The following is a 14530-nucleotide window of genomic DNA, read 5'->3' on the forward strand; positions in this document are numbered from 1 at the left end:
GTGCTGCTGCCCCCAACTGCATGTCTGAGCAAAGGTGTCTTAGACTGCAGCTAAATTTCTGAAGTTGCTATTTAAGGTTAGACTGAATGATGAATGATAAGAACAATCGGTTGTGGGAGATGGGATAACTGAAAGAATTCTTCTAATTGCAAGTATAACTATAGAAGGCACAAGCATTTTGAAAAGTTCTTTTCAAAATTGCATTCTTTTGTAGTCTTACTATAGAAGGGCTGGTGTTTACTAAGCGTTATGGTGAATAGGGATTGGATCAGAATTCCATAGAATATATCTGCAAAAGCTTTAATTTTCACTTACCTGAAGCCATGGTGTGCATGTGCCTTAGGCATTGCATGAGCATCCTTAAAAGGCATATTTATTTTTTCTGTTCTGTTTTGTGCTAGTAAAAAAAATTGGTTTTTTTTTCTACGATTGACCCCTGTCATACAGAACATCCAGATATTGGTATCAGTAAAAGTTCAGAGCTAATTATTAACTACAAAAACTGTTTTGTGCCTGAGACAACCTTCTTGTAGTCAGCTGGTTTTACATGATTGAAGAGAGTCATAAAAGCTGTGAAAAATATAAATGTTTATTTTAAACCCTGACAGAGGACTTTATATCTGGGTTCTGTTTTGGATTCTGCTTTTGATTTTTCTGTTTGAGGCAGTTAACTTCTGTTCTGTGTGATGTAGTTCTTCCCTGTCTGTATTCCAGCAGATAGATGGGATGGACTGACCTGTGAGAGAAAGGAAGGAAAAAGAATGAGCTCTCTTAGGCTTGTCATTCTGCAGCATACAGGGAAGCTACCCTGAAAATTCATTCCCTTTTACCTGCTAGGAGCAGGGCACTTGACTAAACTGAAAGGGAAGAAAAAAATGACCTGTGGAACTCATTGCTACAAGGTACAGTTTAATCTCGCTGCAGGAAGGACAGGTGGCTCCAAGCGCACAGTGGACGTCTGAGGTTCTGTGTATGGCTCTCTGCTCTTGTCGCTAGATGGCAGTAAATTCAAAGCGTCTGAAACTCTTAATGTCGAAGCTGGCTGGATGTTGATGTTGGTATTTTAAGGAAAGGGTACACCCACATTTAAAAATTGATTAATCTTGCCAGAGAACTGTTGGCATTCTGAGAACTGTATTGAAGTCCTGTAGAAACATGTGGTTAGCACATTTTTGTAGTTTTTTTCCAAACCAGATGTTAACAGTAGGCAACTTTGATAAAAAAAATTAAAAAGATGTTCCGTCCTTTTCGTGCTTTAAATAGGCAGCAGTTGCTTTTAACCAAGATCAGTAGGACTCTTTCATTCAGCCTATTGTCAGGATTTCAATGAGGAGGAGGATGTCTAGCCATAAGCCTTAGAAACTCACCAGGCAAGAGAAGATAGACTGTTGATTCTGGCTTACAGGTTTGTTAAGTATGCAGAGTGCATCTAGGCGTGTCTAAAATATCAATACGCATTCCCTGCACAAAGATGCATAGATGAAAGGCTGGGGCCAGAGAGGATTAGCACCTTTGAAGTCAGGTCCATGTCTTTTTTCCCCAATCACGTTTGTTTTAAGAGCCTTTATGCCAGCATTGTTGTTCTCTGTCAGTCCTACAGCTTCTCTTACTGACTCTTGGTCCAAGCTTGCTGTTTTCTGTCTAAGGAAAAATGGCAATCAGTTTGCACATTTCCAGGACATTGCTGGCTGCTGAAGGGTTGGGATGCCTTTGGAATTAAACGGAGCAAAAGACTTTATAAAAGACAGCAGTAGCATGCCCTGCTCATTTATCAGTGCTGTAACTCTGATTCCAGTTTTGAGGTTTATTCTTCCTCGACTTTCTTTTTGTCTTACTTAATCCTATAACTGGCATCTTTGTTCTCTGTTGTAGTCTCTAAATCTACAAACTGCCCAAGGGTATGTTATCAGTTTTTATCCACGAAGGCTTAGGTTGGTCTTATCTCTCTCTAGTTTGGCATAAAACCTCTCTTGCTCTTGGGAGCATCATGATGGGGTTGTAGATCACAAACTTGTCCATGGTACTCATGTCTGCTGCGATCATGCAGGCAGAGAACTTTGTATGCCATTTTCCTGGATTGGCAACATCACCTTGCTCTCTAACTTGTTTTTACATTGGAATAGTAACTAGAAAAGGGAATTATTGAAATAGTGGGGATTTTAAAGCATAACCATGCAGTACCGTGTGATGTTCCAGTGCAAGTGAACTCTTGTACTATGGCAATGATTGTGTTATATTAGGGTACTTGTGTGGTGAATTGCAAGTCTCCATGAAGTAAAGTAGCTTATTAAATGGTATACTCTCTAAGTAGCAGTCCAAATTGTAGTCTGCCAAGAGTAGTCGTTACTTTTACATCTATTAGATATAATTACACAACCATGTATAGAAGTCTGGAACTACTGTGTAATTTACCTGTGTCTGTAAACCATCCATGGCAGTTACTGCCAGTGTTAATCATAAAAATGGTATATTCCTTTTTGCTGAAGTACCTCAAAGCATGTCTCAGGATTTGTATTTTCTTTGTGGCAGATACTGTAAAGACTCTCTGTCTTATGTGGCACTAATCGGACAATACATACCAGGGTTGCATCAACTTGCTTTAACTCTCTTGACCCCAGCATGCAATTTTTAACTCTCTCACTTTGCTAAACAGAGAGAATAAGATAGATGAAAGCTGCACCTATTTTTCTGTAGGGGGAGCACAAGTACATAATATGCTATTCACAAAGCTTAATTATGAGTTGCTGTTCCTCTCCGAAATACGTGCATACCAATGTACCTGCACACTTAGTAAATGTATATGTGTATGTGCATATGTAGCTGTGGTAGCAAAAAAAAAAAGGCTGTAAACAGGAAAGGTTTGACTTTTATAATTCTCAAAATATTTAAGACTTGAAGACTTCTCCTTCATCTCCTTATTATTCTACTGTTCTGAGAGGAAATGGCTGAAAGTCAGCAGGAGGTTGCTAGACGAATTCATGCTCTTTATTGCAGAGACTGGAGATATCCTGTGGGAAGGTGAGTCTATTTGAAACTGCCTGACAGTCATTGGTCTGGAAAGGTCCCTCAAAATTGGAATATAAACCCAATTACACTTATGCTTACATCCCTAATTCTTGGATTGTATGCACTTAAATACAGACAGCAAGCTCAGTTAGCTGAACAGAACATCAAGTTTGGTAGTTTTATCACAGTGATCAGGTTTGTGCTGAAATGAGTTGGCTCTAAAATAGGAAGTCAGCTGACTCAGAAGGGATGAAAGTTCTGAATTTTGTTTCTCTTAGCCAAAGCATCACATTGCAAACTCAGAAGGTGTTCTCCCTTTCGGAAAGGTCAAAACTCAGCAACGTGGTGGTAGTGGTAGTTCTGCCACATCTATGTCAGAAGCCAACTTCTTTCTAATGCTAGCAAATAATGGTTGCTGGCAAACTTGAGATTTTAGTTGTCTCCTTGACCTGGATGGCAATGTTTCTTACTAGGGTAGGAATTAAATGCGTTTTTAGGAGTCTTCTCTAGAAAATGTGTTGTTCAATTGCATCAGTATGGATTCTTGAAGTTTTTTAGAGGCTTCTGGACATAAAATAACAGTTCTTTCATCCACACAAATGAATCCAATATAACTTACAAATAACTTACAGCTGAGAATCAGGCCTGATTGTATATGGGAAAGGGAGCAATGCAAACGAACTGCTTGCTGCAGCTTTTCCTTAGCCATTGTGTTGTCTAACACAATCCAAGATAGGTTTGCTTGGCACAGCGGTGGAAAAGCCTGGATCAACTGCCAGTACTTTGCATAGCTAGATGATTGCTTAGTGGTCCACAGTGGTAGAGATGAAGCGTTAGCAATGACAAGAGATTTTTAGAAATAATGCTGAAGCAGGAGATCTGTGATACTGATGGGGAGTAGAAAATTTATTTCAATTACCTTTTTATAAAGATAGCAACCACGCTATTTCAGTGCAAATGAGGAAGCCAAGAAGGTTGGTCCCTTTGGTAACAAGGACTGAACCCCAAATGCGTGGAAAGCAGAAGCATTTAAAGTGTGTGTAAATTGCAGCAGCTTAGCAATTTGGCATAACCTCTTCATGCACGAACAGCAGTTACCCATAGCATCTCTAATGGTCTGGAGTCTATGGAAGAGATTTTAGCTCTATATGGCAGCCATTTGCTCCAGTTCTCCACAGGAACAGGCTTCTTGGTAATTGTCTGCTGTAGTTTTGGCTCACTTCAAATTAATTCTATTCAGCTTTGAGTTTGTCATAGGAAAAGGGGAAGTCCAGCAGGCAATACAAGATGTTCCTTTCCTGTTCTTGCGCTTAGCCTACGAAGCATGTTGGATAGTCTGCTAGCTGTTAAAGCAGCCCTGAGGTCATGCAGACAATGAGTCTGAGCTCATGGATGCCCTCTCCATGCTGTCCTTGGCACAGACAGAAGCAGAGTTTGCTGGCTGTCCAGGAAGGAGTCATGTGGAGAGGAAATGGAGTGGAGTGTAATGATGGCTTCTCCAGCTCCTGCTCATGAGACCAGACATGAAGCTGATTCAAACCAGGAGGTGCATAGGTTGTAATGGGACCGAAGACTTTACACTGAAGGAAAACACTGATCTGAATTGAGGCTGTTTGTAGACAGGCAAAAGGTTTGAGTATCCTTAAATCCTAACGTACGGGGAGCCTGGAAAAAAATCTATGTTGGTATTACCCAGACAGTCAGATTGTGTTAGGCTGATGGACTGTTACCTTGAAAGGGTTTATTCACAGTGTTTTCGACTATGATTTCATGGGAGCAGGCATTTGTGTGTTGAAGTGCTGAAGACAGGCTGTGGGATGCTCAGTAAACCTGGCTGCATACAACTGTAGCAGCAAACGTAAAGAGAAATATTCTTCATGTTACTGTTGTATTGACTCCTGATAGGTAGTGTGCCTAAGAACATGTGTTTTTGGAGTGTGGGGTTTCTGTGGTGGTGGTGGTTTGTTTTTTTTTTTGTTTGGGGTTTTTGTTTATTGGTTGGTTTTTGGTGGTGGTGGTTGTTTGGGTTTTTGGTTGTGTGGTGGGGTTTTTTTTGTTTGTTTGGGGTATTTTTGGTTTGTTGTTTTTTTTTTTTTTTTTTTTTCATCAGAGGGAGAGGGCAGGGGTGATGCCTTCTCCTTTGCTGCATGAGAATTTATCCACATACCGTAACTCTGGCACTGGAAGCCCAAGTTCTTTTTATGTCTGTATTGTGGGAACTGTTGTTCTTTCTTCTATTAGTAAACTCAAGACCAGTCTTAAAAGGAGTACATGTTGGCCCATGTCAGGGAATGTTTATGAGCATCTGGTGTACCAAACACACCATTCAGGGAGTTAATAGGACCTTGCTCCTTCTGTTACCTGACTACCATTGCCCAGTAATTCCTGAGCAGAAACCATGTGTACCTTTACTCTGGTGAGCTAATACCCATGTTAAATGGGACGCTTTCATATTAAAAACTGTCAGAATGTTACCTAGGATAAGTTGGTGTATGTACATTGGCTTCAGTAGCTCTGACTTGGTCTTTCTCAAAATATGAAGCCAGCTCTACTTCAGTGGGTGTGAACCCTAGTCCATGTATTCCAAAGTTAATAAACCATGCTTGTTTACACTAGCTGAAAATCAGGCTGAAGTGATCTTACTGATCTCGCAACAGCACCTGTGGATAACTAAAATTACATCTTTTCTTTTCACCATTCATGCTGTTCTGCTGTTGGCATTTCTTTTCTGACTGTGAAAACATCCTGGTTTAGGTTCGCTTGGGCTGAGCCTGGTCGGTTACTCTCCAAAAATAACAGCACTCTGTACTTAAACCTGGAGCGTTGCATTTGCAGAACTGAAATGGTTTTGAAAAGTGGGTTTTGCTTTTCCTACTGATTTTCAAATTAAAAAAAAAAAATCAGTAACTGTAGCTCTTGTGGACATCTGAGCTAGCTTTAAGCAAACAGAGTGTGCTGGCTTTCCCATCGAAGCATCTATTCTTACTTGCCTTTCCCTATAAGACAGAGGAACAAAACTGAAACAAGGAGTTCTGTGCGTCAGAGAATTTAAGATGACCATCTGATATGTCACTCTTGTCAATTCCCTGAAATAAGACTGATTTTTTTATTCTTGCTTGCTGCATGGGCACTAATGCATCTTTCCTCTGTTATGCTAGTTACAAAACTTGTAACAACTATAAAACTATGACACTTGTCCCTTACTCTCAAATGTAGCTGAAATTGGCTATTGTGTTTCCAAATAGCAGGAAGGAGGAGGAGGCTGAATGGACAGTAGGATCATGTAACTGCATATGCCTTGTTTCCTTAGGAAATGTGTCTAAAATTTTGTTTAAAGTAGAAAAATAACATGAAATATTGGTCAAAAATGAATTTTTTCACTTATTCAATAAACAAGACTTGGTGCTGATCATGCAGATCTTGGGCTGAGGGAGTGTCATTGTCTTTGGTATATCTAGGTCTGGAGAAAACACTCCTGGAGCCTCTCAGCAGCTGCAAGCACTTCAGAGTACCATAACCACTTGCAAAGTGATTGGTGTTAAGATAAGGATGTGGAGTCCTGAGCAAGGAGTCGGCACATCAGGTAAAAAACTAGTAGCTTGGAATTTGTCAGGTTTATTTTAAGGGAATTAACAATTCATGGCAAGATGCTTCTGGCTGAGCTTTACCACCAGCCAGTGAGGAATTGGTTAAACTTGAAGAATAAGCAGTCATAGAAGAACATGCCCAAAAAACCCCCAACCAGTAGAAGAAACTACAACAGTTATAGTCAGCAATGTGACTATGTGTAAACAGCACCAAGTTACTCACCGGCTCTATCCCCTGGGTGCTTTTGAGTCAGAGCTGTTTCCTCTACTGACAAAGGGTTTTCACTGCTGTCAGCACTGAGGCAGCTAGTTCATTATGGAACAGCCAGCTGGAGTCTGTTCAGCAGCAGAATCAGCAGGTACATCCTGAAGGCAGAATCTGTGACTGGTCACCCAGGCTTAGCAGGGCTTGATTTGGCTTCCCTGACCATTCATATTGTTTCAGTTACTGTACAGAAGATGCTGCTGCATATGATCTTTTCTGTTGCTTTCCCTAGGTCTGAATGGGCATCCTGCAGAGAACTCTGTGCCTACTTTTACTGTTTTTGTGATGTGGGAGAATGGCCTGTGTTGTTATTGGCATCCTGCCATCTGTGAGAACTTCTGCTGTAGGCCCATCTGAACGTAGGACAGAGCTAAATGTGTCCTACTTTCTGATAACATCATCTATTCCTTGGGGAAGGGAAGAGGGTTGTAGCCCTCGGAAAGACAGGAAAGGCTTTCTCTCAAAAGTAATTTATGCAAAAACCTGGGACTGTGAAAAGAAAGTGAGCGGAAAATAACAATCTTGATATCTGTGCCTTGGATGCAATACTTGTCCTTGAGTGATTTCTAATTATGAAATGGAGCTGGGGAGTGGAAAGGAGAGCACATAAAAATATGTGTATGTAGCTTTCAGTGTAGGGGCAGCTACTTCTGGAGTAGGGCTGCTAGGTTAAAGTAACTTGAACATTTCCACATTGTACTGATGGAGGAATATGCATTACCACATTTGGTGTCATGGGGCTGCTCCCCAACGTGGAGTGGGAGCTCTAAATGAGCTTTACTGTTTTTTTGGGTGGTGTCCCCCCCGCCCCGAGATGGTTTCTGTTACCCGAGCACACACAGGCTGTTGAGGGGGATGACAGGTTCCATGGCTCTGCAGAGCTCTACAAGCTTGTGCTGTTCTGCACAGCTGTGAGATGCTGGACTAGGAGGGAGTAGTACAAAGCATGTATGCCATAAACTGGGCACTGGTGCAAATCAGCTCCAGGCAAAGCTTTCTGTTGTGTGCCTGCCTGGGAATTAACTTGACGTTAGCACTCAGGTTTCAGGTATATGCTTGGAGAGAGGAATGAGATCTGCTCTGTTGAGCCAAGGGGAAGTTGTCCTGTTCCATTTTAAAGGGCTATTGCAAAAAGCCTAAAACCAGCAAGGGGAAAGCCAGTTTGTTTGCTGTGTATTCCAGCCTGGAGTAGGTCAAAATCAGCTTAGATGTGCTCATAACTTAGTCTGGATTCTACTGAGTGATACTTTCTTTCCCTTAATATGGCTCAGTGTGTCCCAGGGCCCTGTAAGCTGCACTCAAGGGGTGTGGTATGTTTGATGTGCAAAGCTTTTTCCCTTTTGCCTTTGGTGTTCAAGAGACCTCTAGCAACATTCTTAAAAAAAAAAAAAAAAAAAGTGCAGTTTTCCTCTGCAAGTATCAGCTCTGTCATGAATGAATAAGAAGGGAACTCATGTAATGATGGAAGCTGTGACTTCTACTAAAGGGTAGAATTAGGTGCTTGAGTCTTTGGGAGTAATTGCTGATTTCACAGTATCAGCTTAGGTTAGAAGGGGTGTGCGGGGTGGGGTCTCCAAGTTTATATCCTTTCTTTCCTCTGTCCTCAACTTTTATAGTGGATTTTGTTTTGTGAAGCACCTGCTGTATTCCACTCCAGAATGTCTACGTTTTTGTCATGGGTGAATGTGATAATTTTGAAAAGTGCTTTGGCATTTTGGGTGAAGGCACTATGGAAATGTTCCTTCAGTTTCACTAGAAAGTGGTAACAGCTAATACTGGCTTAGTGTGCTTTGGAGGGATGCTTTCGGTTACTGTTCTGCACAGTAACTGAGACACTCACCCCTCCACTCTCTTATTCAAGCCAAGAAGTACCAAAGGAGCGGCCTTCTCTGCTGTGATTCTGTCGGGAGCACTTCATTATCTGTGACTGTAAAGAGCCAAGTTCTATAAATTTACAGGATCCGTATTTTCTTCAACTAAACCATTCCCTCTGGACCTGTCTGTTGAAGGTAATTTTGCTAGAATCATCATGCTGGGGTATTTCACTCTTCCATAACTCCTCAAAGGCCACTTGGAGAGCAGGCAGTTTTTGCAAGAAAAATTAGGCAGAGTTGTGTACTTTGCAACCATTTTTCATAAATTACACTTTTCAGAGGATGCACTAACTTCAGAGTACTGTTAATTTCTTCACTGATGGCTGGCAACTTTCTGTTGGTGTTTATGTTTAATGAGCAGGTAAAAAAGCACCTCAGAGCTATTGGCTGATTTCATGGAAGAAAGGGATAGTAACGATGCTTATTAGAGTAAGAAAGACTAGAAAACGCTGAAAGGTTCCATGTTACAGCACTAGTTTAACTGGGATTATTGTATTATTTAAGATATAATAAGAAATAAGGAGCCAGGAGCTTCTGAGCTCTGACGTGTTTCCTCTGTGACATTTGGCAAGATGTTAAAAAATTTTGTTTCTCGTTTTCCTCTCTTTCTTAAAGGGAGTGAAGATCCTTTTCTTCTCAGATGGGTGGTAGAAAGTTAAATTTAGTACTGTAGTGTAATACTCATATCTCTGGATAGAAGGAGCAATGCTGGTTCAAACAAGTAGGTTTGTATGCAGAAGCAGAACACTTGATTTCTAAAGGAGGCAAAGCAAGCAGCACCCTGTTTCTTCAGCTAAAGTTATGGTTGCAGAGTCCTCTTGGATTGATCTAGAGCAAATACACAATTCACATAGACTACACTCAAAAGTTGACCAGGCTCCATGTTTGTGTGTCTAAATTTGGCAGCAGGATTATATTGCATTATGGAAAGCAACCTCCTTTCAGCCGAAGTATTTTTATTTTAAATGAAATGGCCTGCAAACCTGAGGTAAATAACAAAACTCTCTGGGAGGCAACCTTTGAGCACCCTTTTCAGAGCCAACCTATTAATTTTTCCACTCTTTCCCAGTCATTTCTGGTCTCTAAATAAGATGCTGTGCCTGGAATCCCAGTGCTTAATTATTTTAGGCGGGTGCAACGGATGGGCTGCAATTAGTGTGAGGAATGGAGTTTCCCTTCAAAAGCTCATAGTGCCAGAACACTGTTCCCATGTACAGAGAGACCAAAAGATGTGGTTTGAGGCACAATGCTGATGGTCAGAAAGGGGGCACAAAATGTCATCTCTCAGCTAAATGTGTCTGCTCCCTTAGTACTCTCAGAACTTTTTGGTTCTTCACAGAAATAAACAGTGCTGTGTGCTTGTGGCTTAAGCTTTTCCCATGTTAGAGAAACCTGACCTGCTGCTGCCTGTGTGTGAGATTGCTGGAGAACTGCTCTGGAAAAGGCTCTCTGTTTAGTCCTCTCCACTAGCACTGAATCAGTGCTGTTAGTGGGTGATCACTGCTTTTAATTTTGTTCTGGCATGGAAGCTTAGCAGGCTACTTGTGAGAAACACAAACAGAAATAGGGAGTTAGGCAATAACAATTATGGCATCAAAACCTGTTTAAGTATATGTGAATCTTCCTCCTTCCTCCTTCAGAGTGCTTTTAGGTTCAGACCTGGATGATGTTCTTGTCTCTGATAAAGGAGAGCAGAAGCACAGGGCTTCTTGGGGATGTATCTTGCAATCAGGGCCTGAAAGCGCTGTAACTTCTGTAACACTGCCAGCGCTGTGTTGATGAGTGTCCCATCATAAAGTTTTGGCAGTACAGCCGGAGACTCTGCTAGTATGTCACTCTGCCTGTGGTGAGAATGGAAGGAGTGAGATTCTGGTTGTGCTGTGTTCGCAGTCAGCCAGGACTGTGGTGTGGTCAGCCTGCTAGGCATGCTCAAGGGCCCTGTGAGTGAGTAGTAGGACTGGACAGTAATGCAGGATTTCTGGATGCTGTTCTTCAGTGGCCCTTGGTCCCATTACTTCTCGCCTCTCTTCCTCAGAACCTACCTTCCTTGTGTAGGATTAACAACTTCCGTGTAAACTGCCTTGAGATCCGGAATGAAAAAGTGTGCAAAGTGCCGGCTTCTTCTTTCCAGAGGAGTGTTGCTGAACTGAAAGATGGGACCCAGGTCTGCCTGTCTGGTGCCGTTTTTCTGGAATTTAGAAAGTGGATAAGTAACAGCCAGGTGGAATGTGACAGTTCTGAGCTGCTGCCTTCTCTCACATTTCTTAAGACAAACACACTGGCTGAGTGAATGTTCAAAGTGGTGATTTGATCCCTCAGTCATTTCCTCCTGAATCTCGGTGCTGTCTACCATCTGCCAAATTGGACCAGTACTAGGTATGTGTCCCCTAGAGGGGAGCCTAGTGGTTTCAGTGTGGATTTGAAAAAGCTAAGATGCTACAGAACCACAGCTCCCATGGGAGTGAGTCAGTCCCGTATCATAGGTTGGATACTCTTCTGTCTCAGGCACTTGATATTCAGAAGTTAATTTGGGGGGATCATTTGTCTGTATAGATCTAGAAGTTTTGGGGGCACTCAGCTGCAAGTGGTAGCTTGTCAGGAGCCCTGAAAAAAATCCCCCTGCTTCCTAGCAACACACAATTGCGTGCTGCTACTGTGAACCTTAGAGGAAGATTAACAGATGCGTATACATGAATAGAACCAACTCCTGAAGTTACGATTGATGTAACTCCAGATTTGCATATTTTTCCATCTCCTCAGGAACTTCATGGTTCATGTAGTGATTTTGAGCTCATACCTGCTTTTTTCTTTTTTCTTTTTTTTTTAAATTCTGTGTGTTGAAGACACTACTGGCTTTCAGAATAGACTAGGAGATAAGTACTGAATATTTTCAACAAAATAAAATTAAAAAACTATAATTTCACTGTGGTCTTCTGAAAAGAAGCAGCAGGTAGTAATGACTCTTGTTTGCCCTAGGGCATCAGAATACTGGAAAAATCAGAGAGGTAAGAGGGATGCAACAGGCCATGGTAAAGTTAAAAATCAGGGTTCTGTCCAAATTATGTCTGAGTTCCATGTATCATTGAAGCTTTCCACAGATGAAAGCCAGGAAAGAGATTTTGTCTAACTCTGCCCTTCAGTCTGCTTCCTTGTCAGTCTTACGTGCACAGTGAGTCTTCACATAGTGCCAGGGATTTCTAGGCTCCCTGAGAGGACAGAGGCAGCATAGTCTAGGGAGTAAGGTACTACTAGGCTGACATGCAGCTGTCTGGGCTGTATTCCTAATTCTGCCACTGATCTGCTGCGTGAATTTGAGTGAGTAATTTCCTTTTGTGTTGTATGTCTCCCTCCTGCTCCTGTCTGTTTAGACTACAAACTTTTCCTACGAGAAGCTGGCTGTGCTGTATATAAAGCCTGCCTATGTGGAACAAATAAACACAAGTGTGATATCACCAATAAAAAGACCCTTGCAAACATGAATGAGGGACCAGAAAAAAACATATTATGTGTTTTTAATTGAAACAATCATGGCAAGCTACTTAATTTAAAATTCTTTTTTCAGCTAAAGCAAAATTATTTTTATAGAGAACTGATTTTCCAGATTCCCCTTCTTACACACTTTGGTTTATCTCAAAGGTATTAAACTTAAGATATTAAACTTAAGAGAAAACTATAATTTACACCTGCTTTGTGGATGTCAGTGAGGTCCTTCTTTGTGTCTCTCCATTCCTGATTTGCTTGCTGCTTGTTGTTTTCCCATTTCTCACTGGTCAATGTTTTTTTAGGGTGAGAACTCCGATTCTGTACATACCTTCTCTATCACAAAGGGATCCTGATAATGGTTGGTACCTATGGATATCATGAAATACAATAATTTTGATACTTGATATCTGAGAAAATGCGGGCTACACGTGGAATTCTGTTTCTGTGGCTAGCCTAGATATAAGATCACAGCCCATTATTACTGTCATCTAAAGGAACTACTCCTTTAGCTGTAATAGGAGGCACTGCTATAGTGCAGGGGACTGTAGATTTAAACCCTGATTAAGATTTGGGAACTAAAAATGAGTTCAAAAGAAAGTGATAGAGGCTAGTACTCAAGTGTTCCCTTGATCAGGTACCCTAGACAAAGCCTTTGCCTGCTGAAGTTGAGGAGGTTGTGCTTAAATTAACTATCATTTAAAAAAAAAAACCACAATAAACCCAAAACAACCACCTCAGTGAGAACATCTATTGCTCTATTGGGATTTAACCAACTTAACACTTAGCCTAACTGCATCTGATTGAGGTGTTTATTTGGAACAATGTGGAATTTGATGCTGATTCAAAAGAACTGTTTTTACTATAAAAAATATTTATTATTTATAGGGTTTTGACAGTGATTTTCACAGGTTATGAATGGCATGATACATTGTATGAATAGGCAAATCTATGCAGCACCAGAAAAACCATCTGGTGAAGCACAGCTATGTGGGATCTACAGAAAAGACAAGGTGAAGAGAAGGAGACTCTGCATTCTCTTTTCTTTTAATGAAAAGGGTAACCAAATTTCACCATTACCTAAAGCTCTCTAGTGGTAGGATTAATGATCTGATGGATATTTCTGGAACACAAGGTTTTATGAGGAAGATTCTTAGCAGGTGTAAACTGACATAGGTCCATGGTAGTTAGTATAATCTTGCTGATTTATACCTGCTAAGTATCTGCCTCTGATGATTTTTTGGGCACATAAATTCATTTGGCTTTTCTCTCCACACTGAACCCAGCTTTTTGGATTTCATGTTGTGGAAAAATCTCCAAAACACATTTTTATCTTGGAAAAATAATCTTCAGGCTTTAGTCTGGAAAAAAAAAAAAAAATCTGTGTTGGTTTCCTGGGCAATTTCTCTGTTTTTGTAACTGGTTTCTATTAATGGTTTTGAGATGAATCCCAGGAATCTGAAGCTGACTGCTTTCCAACAAAAGGGGGTGTTTAAATATCGTGCCATACAAAGATGCTAGACGACAGGAACCACTGAGCTGTAGAGACGCCTTACAGCAAAAGATGCAGACAGAGCTCTCTGACCTGTTACAAGGACAGCAGTGCTGGAAGAACATACAAGCACACACATGCACACATATTAATTGATTCAGTAAGAGAGCAGTCTGCTTGGATGCTACAGTTTAACTCCTTATTTGTGCATATCTGAGTCTCTGCTAGGCAAGCTGCAAAGCTCAGTGCATTAAGCAGAAGCTCAAGAACCTCTTAAGATTCCATCTAACTAAATATCTTGCATACCTGGACCTTCACATTAATTAATATATGCTCCAATGCCTTTGGCACATGGGGAGGTACAGCTTTCCAGCTGGAGATCCAAGACAGGAAGAAGTTGAGGAATTGCCTGCAAAGGACAGCCCCCAAATAACACTTACTGTTCCTGGGCAACCCTCTCATTTTGCTTCAGGAGTGCTTGGGCATAGCATAGCTTAGACCACTGCAGTGACTACCACTATGGGGCAGTTTTGTGAACGTCACCCTTCTCTTTCCTTGAAACTGGTTGTACCAGAGGTATTATTAACCATGATATTTTTTTATATGTACCTAGTATAAAGGGTGTCAGAGATCTGCTGTTCTCATACACTAGGCATGTGTATTTGCCTCAGCTGCTGGTTTGGTGACTGCATCACAGGCTAGTGATCACAGTGGACTCCAATGAAATAAAACAAAGCAGAAAAACATCTGGCCAGACCCTTAACTTGTCATTCTGAATATGCTCTTCAGAGAAGGCAAATCAGGGGCTTTAGCATTTATGGCTAGG

At 41.2% G+C, this 14530-nt stretch overlaps 1 protein-coding gene across 1 annotated transcript in view; it reads left to right on the plus strand.

Annotated features, from left to right (window-relative positions):
- The window catches only part of MXRA8 (matrix remodeling associated 8), a 46168-nt gene that overhangs the window by 2238 nt on the left and 29400 nt on the right, over positions 1 to 14530 (plus strand). The window contains exon 2 of the mRNA XM_050909378.1: positions 6465 to 6589. Coding sequence (XP_050765335.1) covers positions 6556 to 6589 — 34 coding nt within the window. The 5' untranslated portion in view covers positions 6465 to 6555. The remainder of the gene's footprint in view (positions 1 to 6464; positions 6590 to 14530) is intronic.

Source organism: Gymnogyps californianus, chromosome 21, assembly GCF_018139145.2.
Source record: "Gymnogyps californianus isolate 813 chromosome 21, ASM1813914v2, whole genome shotgun sequence".
NCBI classification, from domain to species: domain Eukaryota; kingdom Metazoa; phylum Chordata; class Aves; order Accipitriformes; family Cathartidae; genus Gymnogyps; species Gymnogyps californianus.